At 44.2% G+C, this 18,009-nt stretch overlaps 2 protein-coding genes across 6 annotated transcripts; one reads left to right on the forward strand and one right to left on the reverse strand.

The window, feature by feature from the left end:
* Window positions 1–379: 379 nt before the first annotated feature.
* On the reverse strand, window positions 380–6,236 carry lrrc8da (leucine rich repeat containing 8 VRAC subunit Da). 3 transcript variants are annotated; one of them, XM_060059675.1, is made up of 2 exons: window positions 5,916–6,236; window positions 380–4,115 (listed from the first exon to the last, which is right to left on the reverse strand). In XM_060059675.1, exon 2 carries the CDS (start codon window positions 4,111–4,113, stop codon window positions 1,552–1,554), a length of 2,562 nt encoding a protein of 853 aa, XP_059915658.1. In that variant the 5' UTR covers window positions 4,114–4,115; window positions 5,916–6,236; the 3' UTR covers window positions 380–1,551. The 3 variants fall into 3 exon arrangements, with proteins under 3 accessions (XP_059915658.1, XP_059915659.1, XP_059915657.1); XM_060059676.1 differs by lacking the exon at window positions 5,916–6,236 and adding an exon at window positions 5,439–5,577; XM_060059674.1 differs by lacking the exon at window positions 5,916–6,236 and adding an exon at window positions 5,315–5,523.
* Window positions 5,664–17,726, forward strand: gtf2b (general transcription factor IIB). 3 transcript variants are annotated; one of them, XM_060059680.1, is made up of 7 exons: window positions 5,664–5,803; window positions 8,758–8,870; window positions 11,839–11,972; window positions 14,756–14,902; window positions 15,206–15,335; window positions 16,191–16,472; window positions 17,148–17,726. In XM_060059680.1, the coding sequence occupies exons 2-7, from the start codon at window positions 8,840–8,842 to the stop codon at window positions 17,279–17,281; spliced, it is 858 nt and encodes a 285-aa protein (XP_059915663.1). In that variant the 5' UTR covers window positions 5,664–5,803; window positions 8,758–8,839; the 3' UTR covers window positions 17,282–17,726. The 3 variants fall into 3 exon arrangements, with proteins under 3 accessions (XP_059915663.1, XP_059915662.1, XP_059915664.1); XM_060059679.1 differs by lacking the exon at window positions 5,664–5,803 and adding an exon at window positions 7,681–7,776; XM_060059681.1 differs by lacking the exon at window positions 5,664–5,803 and adding an exon at window positions 7,681–7,776 and having other exon boundaries at window positions 16,191–16,500; window positions 17,148–17,283.
* Window positions 17,727–18,009: the final 283 nt, after the last annotated feature.

Raw genomic sequence — 18,009 nt, forward strand, 5'->3', positions numbered from 1 at the left:
TAGCATTTATTTTGAAAAAGAATTGCAAGCCAGCTATTTAGTCATTTAGATACTACTAAACTATCCTTGACTGCAGACATTGGGGATCGAACCCAGGACCTTTAGGCTAGGTTAATACCCATCCTGCCAATCTCTCGTTCTAATCTCTGTTCTCTTCCTGACCTAGAACAGGTCATTATGTCAATAAAGCATCATAAGGTTTTCTCAAATGCATTTAAGTTTCCAAAACTATCATTCTCAACAATACTGTAGCAGCTTTAATACTAGTAATATAACCGGATTAAAAGAGCCACCTATGACAGAACAAACTGGTTGGGAATGACAAAATCCCAATTACATGTAATGTATACACTTTTCCACAATCATGAAATCAACAAGAAACAATCAACTTTTTGGTTTTATTGTGCCATAACAGACTGACCTTTGAGCATGTGATCATTCAGGAAGTACAGAAGCTGTCAAGATGAGAAAAACAGCTTTGAACATTATACACAAATACATCGGAACGGAAGCAAACAAAAAAACGAGTTCTCATTACAATGTTCTGAAATGTACACTTAAGCCATGGACAATCGCAATATTAGTGGGATAAATTAACATGTGTACAATAATAGTGGAATAATTAACATGTTTTCAAAAACATGAAAAGGTTAGGGAAAATATATCTCCCTTCTGATGACTGTGTTCTTCTGGGTAAAATCACGAGTGGACAAGATAAAGGTAGGGATGTCCTTTGTAGCTGTAATAGCAAAAGCATTCACTAAACAATCAAATACATATCTCAAGGTACAGATGAATTCCTGTACTTTAGGCCTTAGTCAATAATACAATCTTTGCCCTGACGAGGCAGAAGTCCAATAGTTGCTCGTACCGGTCACATAAGTTAGACTACTCAAGCTACAGTTCTGACTGTTTCTAAGTGCACACTTTTTGGGGGCCTACAAGTCCTGGGGAAATAAATACAAACAAGTTATATTTAATAATCTGCATATAAAAATGATTGTACCATTTAGTTTTATTGTTTACACTACATATTTATAGAAAATGCCCAAATGAACAGTGTACAATAGATTAATATAAATCATGGTAACCTAAAATGCATTTTTTTTGGGCTGTTTGTTTTGACGTCTGACCCCACTGTAAAAGATTTTTAGCAGCAATTAAGGCAAAAGGCTGTTCCCCACGGTTACAATTATACCTGAGTACCTAGGACAATAAATTAATGTAACATGTACATGAACTTTGGTGTATGGAATATTATAACATGAACATAACATATTTTGCTGTTTTAAAACACAAGCAATGCTAAAAATTAAAAGCTAAGCTGCATTAAGTCACAAGTCATTAAGTCATTTTCTTTGTCTCTGTCCTGTTCCTCTTACCTATTACCAATTGAACAATATCTAATCTATTGTGCTATAATTATGATCATTGAAATAATCAGAAAATATATATATATTATTAAAGGGTATAATTTTTCGGACCACCTGACGGCGCCGCTAACTTTCAAAGTTGCCAGCCTATCCGTGTGTCCGCTTTTCCTTTTATCGGCTATAAGCCATTCGTGAAGGAAACATTTGTCTCTCGGCTGATACCTTCTTTCACTTCAACTGGCAGTGCATCAAAGAGGTGGTCCTCAACAATTAGGCAGTTCTTGCGCAGCAAACGGCAGTTACCCAACTGGGCAGGAAGTCGGTCGAGACAGTTCCCTCGCAGCTCGAGTTGCGTCAGCTGGACAAGTTGTCCCACTGTCTCTGGCAGAACGGTGAGCCCATTGTTTCCAAGACAGAGTGCCTTGAGTTTGGTGCATCTGAACAGTTGTTTGGGAAGCACCTCCAATTTGTTCGAGTTAATCGCCAGGTGTTGAAGGTTGTGTAGGAGTCCTACGTCAGTTGGGAGCACTGTAATGGAATTGTGGCCCACATCTAGATGTCGGAGTTTGGGCAATGAGAACAAGGCTGGAGGCAGGGTCTCCAGTTTGTTGTGTGACAGGTGGAGTGCCTCTAAAGTTTTCACTTGGCCGATGGAAGCTGGAATGGTAATAATTTTGTTGTGCCACAGTTTAAGGCAAGTCAACCTCTTGAGGTGTTGAAAGCTGATGACCTCCTCTATGGTTCGGATGTTGTTGGATTTTAGGTCAAGTTCCTGTAGGTTGGTGAGGCTGAAAATAGCATGGGGAATTCGCTCCAACTCACAGCTATGTAACTCAAGTTCAGCAAGGTTAGTCATCTTTTTAAGACTATTGAGTACCAATAATTTGGTGTCCTCGTTGTGCACCACTAATTTTACAAGATGTGGTGAGAGGTCAGCGATATTGGTTGGCATTTTTGTGAGATTGCTCTTCAGATATAATGTTTTTAGGTGTTTCAAATCGCGCATGGACTCTAGACCTATCATTTTGTTATTTTCCGAGCTCAAATTCCCAACTAGATTCAGCTCCCTCAGGCTTCTCAGCAGATACACCCAATTAGGAATTTCTGCAACATCAGTGAACTTGACATGAAGGCAGCGGAGATGGTCACGAAGGAATGCAAAGGCAGTCTGCTCCACTTTGGCTGGGCAGTGGCAAAGATGCAGCTCCTGCAGGCTTGTCATCTGAGAAACCTTTGCTGAGAACCTCACCTCGGGAATCAGTTCCAGCTTAAGCACGTCTAGGTCAGTGAGATCAAACACTGCATTGGGAAGGCCAGAGAGCATGAAGAGATGCAGCTCCTGCTGATCCTGTGGGTTTCGCGTCACAAGCTGCCTCAATTTTTCAAAAGTCCACTCGTGATTAAGACTGATCTCTCTCAGCTTGTTTTCGCTGACCTCAGACAAGAATACACCGAAACGCTTCGAGTATAGCTGGTCATACTGGTCAACCATGTGTAACAGGAACGCAAAGTCATTTTTGACATCTGGAATGTCACTGAAGCTGCTCTCCTCTCGGACTTTCTCAAAGGAGTACTCTTTAAGGGACCGCCGGAATAGCCAAAAAAGAGAATAAATGCACACCATTCCGTAGATCATAATCAAAGCCATGTAGCTCAGAAGAAGCTTTCGCAGCATGTAAGCCATATTGTGGGTGCAGTAGAACCGGCTGTACCCGGTCAGATGTTTGATTTCGGGCACACATGTGTGCACAAATTCGATAGAAGCCATAAAAGTGGACGTGTATGACAAAATCACAATGAACTTGACAGTTTTGACAATGGTCTGAGCCACATACAGCTTGTAGATGAAGTCACTGTCCTCCACGTGGGCCCGGAACTTTCTCACCTTCTCAAAAAGGGCTTTGGCCTGCTCGCCGTCTTTCTTGTCCAGGATCGTCATACTACTTGGGACCTCAACGATGGGCTTATCGGCGGAGAACTTGACCCCCGTGTTTCCAAGCATGGGTGTGGACAAGCTTGCATCCGTGCCATCTTCTTTGCCCTCTGATGATGCGTGTTTTGGAGTCGTAGTCTTCCCCGTCAGCCGCTGCTTGTTCTCCTCAGAGTCCTCACATGCGGTCTCAGAGAGAGCCTTGGTGGTCCAGGGAGACTCGAAACATCTACCCAGGATGGAGACAAAGTGCTCAATCTTTGAGCTCGTTTTGGGGTACTTAAACCAGAAATTGCTGCTGACCATCAGTATGAGGGTGTGGATAAGGGTGAGGTATGGAAAGTACTTGGAATACCAAGGCAAGGCAACGTGGTAGCACATTTGGTTGACAAAGATATATTGTTGATAGTCCAGGTTGGTGCTGATCCCGGCTGGCTGAGAATACATTTTTGCCATTGAGGCAGTGTGTGCATGTGAAACGTGGCTCCTGTGGACCTCACTGTCAGGTAAGTCCTTGGGTATGATCAGAGGGGTGGGGGACAGCGTTGCCCCATTGACCCCTTGCGTGGTTGCCTCCTTTGGACTTTGTGTGGAGAAAGGTTTAGGCCCCGCCCCTGACGTCTGCTCCGGCTCCTCTATAAAGGGAAGGCACGCCACCTGGTCCTTGGTGATCTGCATCGTCATGGCAAATATAGCCAGCATGAGCATGATCACACCTAGGTAGTCCATGAAGACGTCCCACCATGGCTTCAGGATGCGGTACGTCGGTTGGATGTCGTTCAGGGATGCAACCTCTGTGAGAGTGAACATCACTGCAATGAAGAAGATAGAAAATCAGGTTATGGAATCAAAAGTGTTCTGTTAAACATACACTTCTGTCAAACATACAAATCGTCAACATGTCTCAGTTTACCATCCGACTGGTGATGAACTCAAGGAGGTTCTTATTATTGTATGGTATCAGATTTCCTTCAACGTGAAAGTAGAAGACTGCAACAACAAGCAACTCGCAGGGGCTTTCAGTTTGGCAATAGTAAAAGGGCAAGGTAAAGAATTGTTTCATACACGTTTATCTGGTTCAATACAATTCGGAATCAATGGAAAGATTATCAATGAAACATTTAGGTACTCAAAGAAATGAATTTGGTTGTCTTGCATTTTTTTTAATCTGCACAGATAATGGGCCTAACATAGATATAAACAAAGGATAAATAACAGCTACTGTACTGTGCAAAAGAATAGGGTATTAAAAACGGATTATTGAATTATGTATACCAAATTTCTATCATATCCCCACACCAGCCACTCAATATAGCCCTGGATGTGACTCAGACCAGACGTGAATTTTTATTTTCCTAAGAAAAGCCATGTGTGGTTTTATGCCCTCTAGTTATGTGGTGCTTCCTGTGTTTGGGTTAGGTTGGGCAGTTGCTCTAACCTTAACCTGTAAATAAGCTGTAACCTTATAACTTAAGACCAGGTTGCTTTTCAGTCTGAACATAGTGAACTTGTTTACCATTAATTTTCCCTTCACATATAAAGATCAACTTATCTCAATTATTAACTGTATTCGCCGGCTCCTATGGAACATTAGCTCAACAGTCTCGACCCAAACATCCATAGTGGCCCGTTTGGAGGGAGTTAAAATAGCAGTTAGAGATGTAGAGGTTAACGTTACACTAATACACTACTCGATAATTATTCACATATTTTTGCTGATCTTTTTTAAAACGGGCTACCGGCTTCCATGCTTTAGGTGGGCGATATCAAGTCAACCGAGAGACGAAATAGAATCAATATCGCTTGCAACCGAGATATTTTAAAACAAGATATTATTCCATGTGATCGTATTCGGTGGACATCAGGTGACGGAAAACGGGAACACTGGGAACACTGGAGCCGAGCCTACTTGGGCTAGCACCCTCACGCTATGATGTACCACACGTTAACTTAACCAGCGTAGCTCGTCTACTACTATTGGATAAACACGTATAAACGGCGATCAACTTACTGTTGGTCGGCTGTGATCAAAAAACTATTCTCTCTTCGGTCGACGATCCATGTCTACTCTTAAAAAATAAAAATATCCTACTTCATTGCACTTTTAAGATACCGATGTCACTACACGCATGTACCTAGTCCGTCTCAGCCTTGTACCGTGATGTCGCAAACGTTACACAGGGTTCCTAATGCTGAGGCGAGAGCCATCTCGTCTTCAAGTTGGATAGTCTGCGCAGATCCTCTTCTGGCCCCCCCGGCTGCGACGGACCGAGCGGTCCCGTGTTGTGATCCGCGGTGCTCATTGGACGGCGGGCTAAGCTCACACAGCCGGGCTCGCTTATCTACACTTCAAATGGGCGGCAGAAGCTCAGGAGGTAGAGGGGTAGAGCAGGTTGGTTGGTAACCGGAATGTTGCTAGTTCGATCCCCGGTTCCTCTTAGCTGGCTGTCGAGGGTTCCCTGGGGAAGACGCCTAACCCGGACTGTTCCTGACTCTTGGGGTAAAAACGTCATGGTAAATGTAAACTGTTCAAGGTCCTAATACCACCGACCACCTGCCCGCCACAGGCGTAACTTGCAGAAAAGAAAAGAGAATTCACATAGGCTACTCACCTATGCACCATGCCCACACTTGCCACACCACTGGTTTGTTATAATTAACCGGCGGTCTGTCTGTCTGGAAGCTGTCTGGCTGTGTGTTTGGAAAGACACCAAATAAATATAATCCAAGACAGTGTATTTTACTGAATTGTATTCTGTCACGTTATTGTATAACTGAAGACGCATCCATGGCAGCTATTGTCAGGATATAGCGGGATATGGTAGATGATACACAGCATAGAGGTGTTGTCTGCTGAGTTTCACCATGATACAGGTTTCAACCGGTCCTGGGCTGCTGGCTGCTGCTGGTACTCTGCTGCGCTCACTCCTCCCATGTGCACTTTGAGAGGAAGTAAAGAGGGAGACATGCTTGGAGCGATCTGTGTGGTGGCTGTACTGTGTTCTCTGCAATTACAGCCCATTGTAGCCCAGCTTCACTGATTTTAGGTACAACATGTTGCTTAAAGGGCGTTACGGAAATTAGGATTAGAGCTCAAAGTCATTTGCTTTACTTTTTGGTGGTTATTTTATTACAAATGGTAGCCCAAACGGTACCTTTATTACCATCCCTAAAAATGTCATTTCCATGCTCACTCCATTAATGCCTATAAACAATAATTTTTATTTTATTATTATAATACAGTATATATTAGTATTAAATATAATTATATCATTATTATCATTAATAGTAAATAATAATAAAACAATCTAACCATAGTGGCCAATGGTAAAAAGTCGGTGGCCATCACAAATAACTAATAACTATATACTATATATATATATATATATATATATATATATATATATATATATATATATATATGCTCTGTAAGGTGACCTTGGGTGTCTTGAAAGGCGCCTCTAAATGAAATGTATTATTATTATTATTATTACTATATATAAAGTCATGATACAGTAGGGATACATAAATCAAAATCAGGGTGTAAAGATCATGACTGTATTTATCTATTATTGCTATAACTATTATTTGTTGTGTGTTCAGTTCTAGACAATGAACGTTTTCTGTTTTGTTAGGTGTGTGTGTGTGTGTGTGTGTGTGTGTGTGTGTGTGTGTGTGTGTGTGTGTGTGTGTGTGTGTGTGTGTGTGTGTGTGTGTGTGTGTGTGTGTGTGTGTGTGCATTCATGTGTTGGTTACTTTGTAGGTGTAATTTGGGATATAGGCCTATTTACCAGCTGTAGATCATGTGTTGATGATGGTTGAAGACTGCCCTGGCACGAGGGTTACCAATATCATCATCTCAACTTCTCAGAGCTGAAGTTGCTGTGAGACATTATAACTTAGCTTGTGCAAGGATATTCTACTAAAACAAATTAAACGATGACTTATAAAATGGACACGTAATTTGCTTCTTAACTTTTTATTATGTTCGATGAAGGAACAGTTAATTTGTAATAGGTCAAGTTTGAGGCATGTACTCTTCATTTTGTATCAGTCAACTATTTATTTTATTCAGTGATGTGAATATATTTGTTTATAAAAAAGTCCCCAAGAAATATACAAGTATCCCTTATTTAATTATTGACTATCAGCACAAAACTTTGGTCCTGAATCGGTTCCAAAACAAAAATCTGAAAAGTGATTTGCATGCTTACAAAATGTCATGCTTTCTGTTTAATTGTATAATATACATGTATTAACACCGTAAGCAAATGCAAGTTTATCAGCCCTCTGGGTATGCATTTAGAACGTCATACAAAAGTATGCTTTCATGCGTTGTCTGTATTTTGAACCTTCTCTCTGCCCGTTGTTTTGCAGACACGTGGTCAGACAAATCTATAAATAGAGGTAGTAGAATCCATTGTTCGCCTGTGTTGTCTGAAAGCTACTCGGTAACATGGCGTCGACAAGCCGGTGCGTATACGTTGTTTAAAATTGTATATCATTGGTTCATGTGTGATGCTTGAATTACGTGTTGATAAAAAACAGTCGAGTGGTTAAAGATCCACTACTGCCACGACATCGTCGGTTCTAAAACTTGTTCGCCATTTCGTTATCTTTGAGGTATTTGCTGGACCACCGTTGTTATGCTACAACGTTGACCATCTAAAACTTAATCTCTTGCGGAAGCCATTTCTAATTATTTTAACAACACTATTGTGTCTTTGCCCTTTGTGTAAGTGACTGTTGTGACCTGCCTTTCTGCCCGCTTTTTATTGTATGAATTTGAACCATGTTTGTAGACTGCTAACCGATGTGTCAGCCGTCAACCTCAACAGTCAGACGCCACTCACTTTCATCATCATTTTATGATACAAAAAACGCCTAACAATGATTGACATCTGCCGAGTGTGTGTCCTACGCGTCAGATATCCGTGACGTTTGACTCGGACAGAAGTTTTACATGTTTGTCTCGCAACACCAGCAGCTGCAGTAGTTGGTGGGGTGATGCGTCGTGACCTCGGCGGCGGCCCTCGTGACTTTGGCTGTACATTGTGTGTGTCTGCGTGTATGTTGGTATGATTGGGAATACTGAGCTCTCTCCTAGAGAATATTGTTCCTAATTGCCCGGAGTTCAAATTCAACAAAATCTCACCACTTGGCAGACTAGAAAGTGGGTTTCCTCCTCGTTCTTTGGGTTTATCCCAGGTTTTTTCTAACGAGGAAGACTATTCATCCGATGTCCGTCTAATAAAAATATGAATTGAATTGGCACTCATTTTAAACTTATGTTTGTAACTTTTGTCATCTGCTTTATAGGGAAACATCACCTTATCATACCATGAAGGAAACATTACCAATCAAACGGTGTAGATGTTGTGTGTGTATAACTCACTCACTCTTGTCACCCCCACACCAACTCACATTCTGTCTATCTGGTACTTTTCTCTGTAGCGGAGAGGCCCTGGCATTACCCAGAGTGACGTGCCCAAACCACCCTGATGCCTTGCTAGTGGAGGACTACAGAGCCGGGGACATGATCTGCCCCGAGTGCGGACTTGTTGTCGGTGAGTATTACTGCCCGTGAAGCAAGCAAGAAGTGTTACTTCAGTGCTGTCCAGGCGTTGCCATCTGTGGTTCGGGCTTAGTGAGCACATGTATCCGCAGGTTGCCTTTTCTTTCACCTGTCCATAAAAAAGTTAGAATATGTTAGAATCAATAGAACCCATAAGGAAGAGGAACACACTTTGTCAGAAAGGAAATTGGTTGTTTATTGAATGGAGCCCGAATATTTGATATTATGATATTCCTTCCTTTGGTAGCTATTCGAATTTCAATTGAGATGAATGCTTATTTTATTTTATTGAGCAAATTATCATTCATTAGTTTTGTAGTTCGATTATTCACTTTTACATGATTTGAATATTGTGGTAGAAGTGTGAGGATACACAAGCCATCAACTCCCAGCTATCAGGGCTTTAATCGTTCTAGGAGGGTTTTAATAATGAACGTATTAAGCAGCCATTTCAATGTTCAAACGAGTCCAAAAGACACCAAAAATCCCTACCCATTAATGATAACATGTTGGTTATTCAGTGACCATGAACAGAACAGGTGCCAATGTTTTTCCATTCATGGCGATCCGTTGACCAAAGCGCCTGTGGGATTTAGCACGGGGTAAATAGCACCAGTCCTGCTGGGAAATGTTTTCAAAACGTTGCACAATGTTCAAACCACCTATTTGCTCTGTGATAATTGGTAGTAGGCTGAGTCTCTTACTTTGGAGACCTTGTTCAGAAACCTTAAGGCTGCATTGTAGCTCTGCGGGTCCAACCTCGGACTGAGGTGGGGATCCCAAAGCCACTGATGGGATTTTGTTGTTTTGCGTATAAACAATATAATAATGACAACAAGGTTAAATTAAAAAAGTGCTAAACTATCTTTATGTAGAAGTCCTTGGAAAGGAATGAAAGTGTTGTACCTAAAGAAAAATACCAAAATGTTGTTGAATTAAATATATTTATGGTCACGCTGTATCTCTTAGTTGGTTGGCTTGCAGCCAGACTCAAAACTTTTTAAGGATTTTCTGAAAGGTCAGAGTGAAGGAATGGGAAATGTCTGAAATGGAGCCCTTTAAATAGGGGTTGGTCACTGTTCTACTCTATTAACATTAACTACTCCGCCGCTGGTGTTCCAAACAGCCTCACAAACTACACACTCAAATGCAAACATTTTATTCCATCTATTTGTTTGGACAACCTTTAAGCGCCATTGAAGCTGCTTGCCTTTAAATCAAACAGTGTGAAGTTATATGGTGTATAAAAACAATAAAAGTAAAACACACAATCTCGCCTTCCTGGTGGTTTTGAGGCATTTAGCAACGCTTTGGCAATGCCAAATGCAGTGCTTTTTCCTTTGACTACAGTGCTTGTAAAATTGATGTTTGAAATGCTCATAATGGATTTGTATTGTCTGTAAAGAAGAGAGTTAAAACGATTATTTTATAACACTCTAACCCTGGAGCTCACAATTTGCTGATGCCCTGTTGAAAATATATTGAAATAATTCCAATAAAATCCAGACGATAGTCAACTATCTGCTTGAAATAAGACAGACTAAGAGAATCTTTTTGAAATGTGCATTGGACATTAAGGCATGATTAGATGATGGTAGGGGTTTCTAAGAATCAGAAGCAAAGGGAAAGGGAGTCTTCCAATGGAGATTGTGTCTGGAACGAGAGAGCAGCCATTATCTACACTGGCAGCAATCCAAGCACATATCCATCTCCACAGGCATACAGGGGATACCTGATGGTTCAGATGTAAGGAGGCGTTTACGACTCCGTTTCCTGTTTAGAAAAAATGATGGCTTTGTCTGGTAAACAAAGAATGCTCACATCATGTTGATGAATTCAGGCTCACCTCCTAGCAGAAATATCCCACTAACAGTGGGTCCTGATTCCTATAGCTACTCTGCAGCCTGTCCAGCAGTTTATTAGAAACTAGGTTGTGCAGCACGTGGATTTGTTTCTTTATAACGACTCCTTTCCGTGTATGCTCGCTTAGTCCTCAGCCTCATAAATTGCTGTCGATAAACGCGTCTGCTCGGTGGAACTGTACATTCACCCTGTGCCAGCCTTACTTTCCTATTGGAGCAGTCGGAACAGCTCTCGAGCTTCCGATAAGAAAGCTCCCAGTAAAACGTCAGTCGCCGTGGAACAAAAACATGGCCAACGCCTAATGGCCCCTCTGGGGTCGGGCCCCTGGGGTCATGAAGGACATCTCTCTGATGCAACCTCCTGCTCGCTCTGTTCAGCCCGCCCGCCCCGAGCCCTCCGGAGGAGGATGAGAGGCTGGGTGTCGGGAGGGTTCATGGGTCTGAAGGGAGCTAAATGGATTATATTATCACAGATCTCATCCTTCTTGCTTAATGCATATTTCAAGGAATAGAGCAGTCGAAGGATGGGGTTGTGGTCGGGGGTGACGGTCATGTTGTACTGCACTTGGTTTCTCTTTGTACATCCTGTGGTGTTGTAATCCTTCCATCAGTGGTTCAACACAGATGGTGTACCTGTGAGGCTGGTGGAAGAGGCAGGAAACAGCGATTGGGGCCTTTATGGCTTTCAGGCTACCTTCTTTATTAGAGCAGGTTTACAGGTGTAATCCGTGACTAAACTTAATGGAGTCCAATCAAATAAAGCTAAACAACCAATTAGTAATAAGTTAAGTAGTTAGGAGGCCTCCTGCTAAAGGGAGTATGTTTCAGCTTGTTGAGTACTTGTACTTTTAGGTACTTGTAGCATGTCTTCCTGAGAAGGCTTTCCTAGTCTTTTATTTGTCATGCAGATTTTGAACTAGATAGTGTGGTTCCCACCAAAGAAGGACCATTCCCCTGCAGCTCCACCAGAGCAGACGGCCGGGTGGTGTGTGTGTGTGTGTGAGATCCAGCGTACAGCAGAGCTCTGGGTGCCACGTGGAATACCGTAGCTAGCTACTGGTTTACATCAGTGCGTCGACCCCTCTCCCCTTCCCCCAGGCGACCGTGTGATCGACGTGGGCTCAGAATGGAGGACCTTCACCAATGAGAAAGCCACCAAAGACCCGTCCAGAGTGGGAGACGCCCAGAACCCCCTGCTGAACGGAGGAGACCTCACCACCATGATCAGCAAGGTGAGGGACGCCACGGCCACCACCGGGGGTCCACTGTTCTAGCGTAGAAGTCTTGGGGAAGAACACCCAAGATGAGTTATTCTTAGGAATCTGGTGTAAAATGGATCTGGGATATGTTTAGTATGATGACGAGTTGGAATGTTTGTTTGGGAGCAAAGGAGCGCATGTAGACGCATTCTTAAGTTGGCTGTTTTTAGCAGATTCTACCAAAACGCTATAAACTTGGAACGTTAGGGGCATGTCTCATGGTAAAAACTAAATCGCTACTTTAAACCACTTACGATGCTAGAAGTAGCCTGACCCTTCTTTAGTTTTGTTTTGTTTTTAAGACTTGATAAGTAGATTGGCGAACACAGAGCTTGCGTTGTTGAGTTGTAAAAGTTGAAGAGATGATGGAATACCACCGTTTAAAGTGTAGGGCCCCCTGTTTCACTGTAATGTTTTTGGGCTGAGCGGGTGTGTTGTCCCTGAGGTTACGACCCACAGGGGCCGTTGATACCGGTTGTAGTGCAGTCGTTTGAGCGTTGTAATGAGCGATGTTGTACATGAAAAGCGTCAAGCACCACAGCGTTATTAAAGTGTCTCGGAAGCCAAACTCTGGGTTGAGATGACACTGGGCCGCCTCGACTATCACCCACCACCGCCCCGACGGAGCGCCACACCTCCTCACAGACCCTGCCGTCAGTGGAGCAGAGTGGAACCCTCACAAAGTGTCCCTACCACTGTCACAGGCACAGGCTCGGACTCCTGTTATCCCTCAATGACGGCCTTTATCAGTAACCCTGATGAAATGGCATAGATTACTAGGTTGGAGATCCTATTAGACATATTTAGACACGTTTAAAACGAACAGAAAACTAAACACTTAAAGGAAAACTTTAGATAGGGTTAGGCAAGGGTTCAAAGTCAAACGATGCAAATCTAGAAGGAAGCGAGAAAACAAATCAAAACGGTTGTCAAGTGTTTTGTTTAAAGCGTGAGGACACCCCAAGTTAATGGAATATTTACCGGTTCAGTCTGGGGGAAGAGGGAGGAACAATAGAACCCATGGAGCAGCGTGCAGACGGCCACGCCAGACCCCGGCCGCCAGGAAGAGACGAAGGGACGTCATTGAACGCCACACAGGAAACGGCAGAAGGATTTCTAGTAGTTTGAGGCCCATCCGAGGCGGAGTTATGAAAGTCCAGCCAGAGATCAGAGCGGGCCTAAGCCGCTCCACAGCGGGCTAGTGAGACGCAGTGAGACCATCATTCCTAACACTCAGGGACAGCCGCGGTAGCATTAGTCCGGGAGCGTCACATTTAAACTCTATCAAAGGAAGGGTTTTCTTTCATGTTATCCCACTCTTTACTATAATCAGGCTACTAATTAGGGAGTGGCGTTACGGAGATGCTGAGGGCGTCACCAGGGCCGCGGGTCACTGAAGGGACTATGAGGGGTGGAGCTGTGACACTGCGTTGCCATGGAAATTGTTCCCATGGTTGCGGCCAGGTGATGGGGCCCTGTGGGGAGAAGATGCCTGAGATGGGGCATTGACCCAGTTAGCTGACTGGTAGCAGCTTAGCCTCAGACAGGCTCTTTATAGTGGTACCAGACACTGAAACACACTGATCACACAGACGAGGCTGTGTCTGATGTCCCTCTAAACCTTTCTCTCATTACAATTAATTCAATTAAGAAAAGTAGAATGGAGTGGAGACCCGTTTCCACTGTAAGAATACTTATTGCTGAACGCTGACATTTTCCCACGCAGATGTCTTAAACGATCTGGCTCTGTTGGACAAGCAGCAAAGAAAAATGTAAAAGTATACATTTTATAAATAATAATAATAATAATACATTTAATTTAGAGGCGCCTTTCAAGACACCCAAGGTCACCTTACAGAGCATATAGTCATCATTCAAAACTATGTAAAACAGACTAGGAATAAAAGGAAAACAGAGGTTAAACATGAAGAATAATAATAATTAACACTCAAAGACGCCTAAAGTGAAGGGGGGACCTCACTAACCACCACCAATATGTAGCACCCACTTGGGTGATGCACGGCAGCCAATCGGTGCCAGAACGCTCACTACACACCAGCTTGAGGTGGAGAGTTAGGGATGAGGTGGAGAGTGAGGGAAAAGAACATATTTAAACACTATCGACCATATTTAAACACTGTCGATCACATTTAAACAATATCGACCACATGTAAACACTATCGACCACATTTAAACACTATCGACCATATTTAAACACTATGGACCACATGTAAACCCTATCGACCACATGTAAACACTATCGCCCACATGTAAACACTATCGCCCACATTTAAACACTATCACCCACATTTAAACACTATGGACCACATTTAAACACTATGGACCACATGTAAACCCTATCGACCACATGTAAACCCTATCGACCATATATAAACACTATCGACCACATTTAAACATGTAAACCCTATCGACCACAATTAAACACTATCGACCACAATTAAACACTATCGACCACATTTAAACACTATCGACCACATCCAAACACCATCGACCACATTTAAACACTCTCGCCCACATGTAAACACTAGCGACCACACTCAAACACTATCGACCACATTTGACCACATTTATAGTATGTTTAAATATTTGTGATCTATACGTCGACGAGCAGTGTCCCTTCATGATGAATGACCCGGACAATAGGATCCAAACAGTGGATCAGATGAAGGGTCCCTGGGCTCTCTGGTACCTGGAGCCTCCTCACAGTACCGCTGCTCCGCCTGTGGTCTCCCCAGGGCACCGGCGCCGCCAGCTTCGACGAGTTTGGCAACTCCAAGTACCAGAACCGCCGCACCATGAGCAGCTCGGACCGCGCCATGCTGAACGCCTTCAAGGAGATCACCACCATGGCGGACCGCATCAACCTGCCCAGGAACATCATCGTAGGTCCCCCTCTCGCACCGCCGCCGCGGGGTCCCTCCTCCACCGGTACTCTGCCCCTCAGGGGACCGTCCTGAATCCATCTAGAGCTGAGGAACGTAGAGAAATGGAATAATGAATAATGATGATTAATAACATGGAGAAATCAAGTTCTAGATTTAGACTTTTCTTCCCGTGTGCCTTATAAAGGACCTTGAGGACATTGTTGGCTGAAAAACCTTCAAGGCTGTCGGCATGTGTGGGAGGGTTGAATGGGACCGTTCCGGGAACAATACCCATTGTGTCTTGTTTTTTCGCCCCCCAAGGACCGAACAAATAACTTATTCAAGCAAGTTTACGAACAGAAGAGCCTGAAAGGTCGTGCCAATGACGCCATCGCCTCGGCCTGCCTCTACATCGCCTGCAGACAGGAAGGAGTCCCCAGGACATTTAAAGGTCAGTCCGGGTTTACCCCCAGAAGCCTCCCAGCCTGGGGTACTCTGTGATGGGGGTTTAATAATAGACTGAACATCAGGCCCCTGTCCCCGTGTTAACCGGCGGTGGGATTCAGCCTGCTGTCTTCTGAATGGGTTATTCAGCTTCTGGGGGTTAGCTTCAGAGTGCCAGTGAGCCCACTGTTTCAGATGGAATTCAAACTATGGGATTTAAGAAATGTATGTTTTGGGATGAGAGCTTTGGGAAAGCGGGGGGCCCGTTATCCTCATGGTAACGACCCACCCCCACCTTTTGATACTTCCCAAGTATCGTCGTTGTGCGGTGTCATGAGCGTTGTACTAAGCAAGGAATTTGAAATCCGCCACACACCGTAGTCATACTATAGGTGTCGAGGAAGCTTCACCCTCACTCAGACGAGGGTATTAGATAAATCACTGCTCAGACGGAGCTCCACCGTCCACACGCACCGTGGCGTTATGCAGTGACGTTGCAAAATGTGTCCAGAAACGCCAACTTTCTCCCCGACGCCGCAGTCAGCCGCTGCCGAGACGGAGCTCCACACGTCCACTCACACAAAAAAAAAAAGATAAAGGATCCATAAAGAAGGCTTTTAAATAAAGTTTTTTAGCAGAAACGTTTTTAAATCAATCATGAACACTAGAGTGGTCTAATGATTACCCTGCCTTAACAATAACTATACAGTGAGACGGTGAGCAATCATGCGAGAGATGCCAGAGAAGTGCGACAATTATAGCGAAAGAAGTCAGCCTAGCTCTTTAGAGGCCCATCTTCCCCTTCATGAATCTGTGGGGCCCGTTCCATCTAAAACCCAACCCGTCCCTCCTCCTCCCCCAGAGATCTGCGCCGTGTCCCGCATCTCCAAGAAGGAGATCGGCCGCTGCTTCAAGCTGATCCTGAAGGCCCTGGAGACCAGCGTGGACCTCATCACCACCGGGGACTTCATGTCCCGCTTCTGCTCCAACCTGGGCCTGCCCAAGCACGTGCAGATGGCCGCCACCTTCATCGCCCGCAAGGCGGTGGAGCTGGACCTGGTGCCCGGCCGCAGCCCCATCTCCGTGGCCGCCGCCGCCATCTACATGGCCTCCCAGGCCTCGGCCGAAAAGAAGACCCAGAAGGGTGAGCGTCGGAGGGGAGGAGCGTCCTGGTTGGTATCCAGACTGGTGACTGCGCTCGGGTCCGACACACCGCTCGCTCACTCAGCGGCGCTCGGCTCATCGTCTCTCTCCTTAAGAGCTTGATCACATGGGTTTATTTGTTTTGGGTGCGACGGCCATTTGAACTTGTATCTTTTCCCTCAGACTGTGCTTTTCAGTCTTATCTCACTACTGCACGTTGATTGCAAATGGGACCTCTTCTGCTCTTCCGCTTTACACCCTGAGCTCGCATGTGTTTATAAAGATAAGATATGATGAACCTGTGAACTCAAGGAGATTGTGAGCAATGCGGTGACATTTGGTTTATGTATCGAGCTAACATGAGCCCTGAGGTCCATTTAGCTCCAACGTTGGTGTCAAGCCAAAGCTAGCGTCGGCCTGTGTGTCCACGTAGAGCTAATGTTTACAAAGGTATCGATCCAGAGCTAAGAGGGTATCTGCCACGATAGAGCCCACACGTGAGCCTCGAGGTCCACACAGAGAGCTAACAATAGCGGCAGTGCAGGGCTAACAGGTTGGCATTGTTTTTGTTTGGCAGAACTAATGATGGCCTTGTGTGCGTGGCAATGACACGTCGGAGGTGGCTGGCGTCCATGCAGGGCTAACCCGGTCTCTGCGTCTCCCCCTGTGTGCTCAGAGATCGGGGACATCGCCGGCGTGGCAGACGTGACGATCCGGCAGTCCTACCGGCTGATCTACCCCCGCGCCCCGGACCTCTTCCCCCCCGACTTCAAGTTCGACACACCCGTGGACAAGCTGCCTCAACTGTGAAGACCGCCGCGCTGCACACTCAGTGAAGACACTTTCTGCTGTAATCCTAGGGTTATATTATCTCTTTTTTATCATACTTTGTTGGATTTGGAAAGATTGTTTCCCTCCTCACTTAAGACTCCAAGCCTTTGTTTAGGCACTCTCGCAGGAATACAAAGGACACACATTCCAGTGCTTAAACATACAGATAGCAGACTGTGCAGACAGTGTTTCATTTGAGTGTATATAGCTTGTATATATGTCCAAGTCAAAACGTGTAATAAGTGCTTTCACAATTTTAGGCTGGTTTCATACTATATACGATTTTCTTTTTTTTGTAGAAAAAAATAATCTGGTTCTATTTTGTTAGCTTGCATTGTCCTCAGTAAATTAAGAAATAAGTTTTTCCGTAAAGCATAGTTCACCTCATGGTTTGAAAAAAAAGATTAAACTCTGTTTACCAAAAGCACTTGCCTCTGTTTGACGGACAGATGACCCTGGGCTGGTATCTTACCACGATGGGTTATGTTTGTTTACTCTGCTGTCTAATGACTTGGTGAAGAGCAGCCTGTATAACTTAGGCCGTCATGGTCAGGGGAATGGGACCATCTGTGTTCCCAAAGCCTGACCAGTTCATTACCAGTACTGTATTTCCCACTTGACAATCCAATCGATATCCTCTGTTGAAATGTGGAATCACTGTAGTTCTAAGGGCATAAACAAAATCAACTAAATTGAAAGGTCAAACA

Source organism: Gadus macrocephalus, chromosome 8, assembly GCF_031168955.1.
Source record: "Gadus macrocephalus chromosome 8, ASM3116895v1".
NCBI lineage: Eukaryota > Metazoa > Chordata > Actinopteri > Gadiformes > Gadidae > Gadus > Gadus macrocephalus.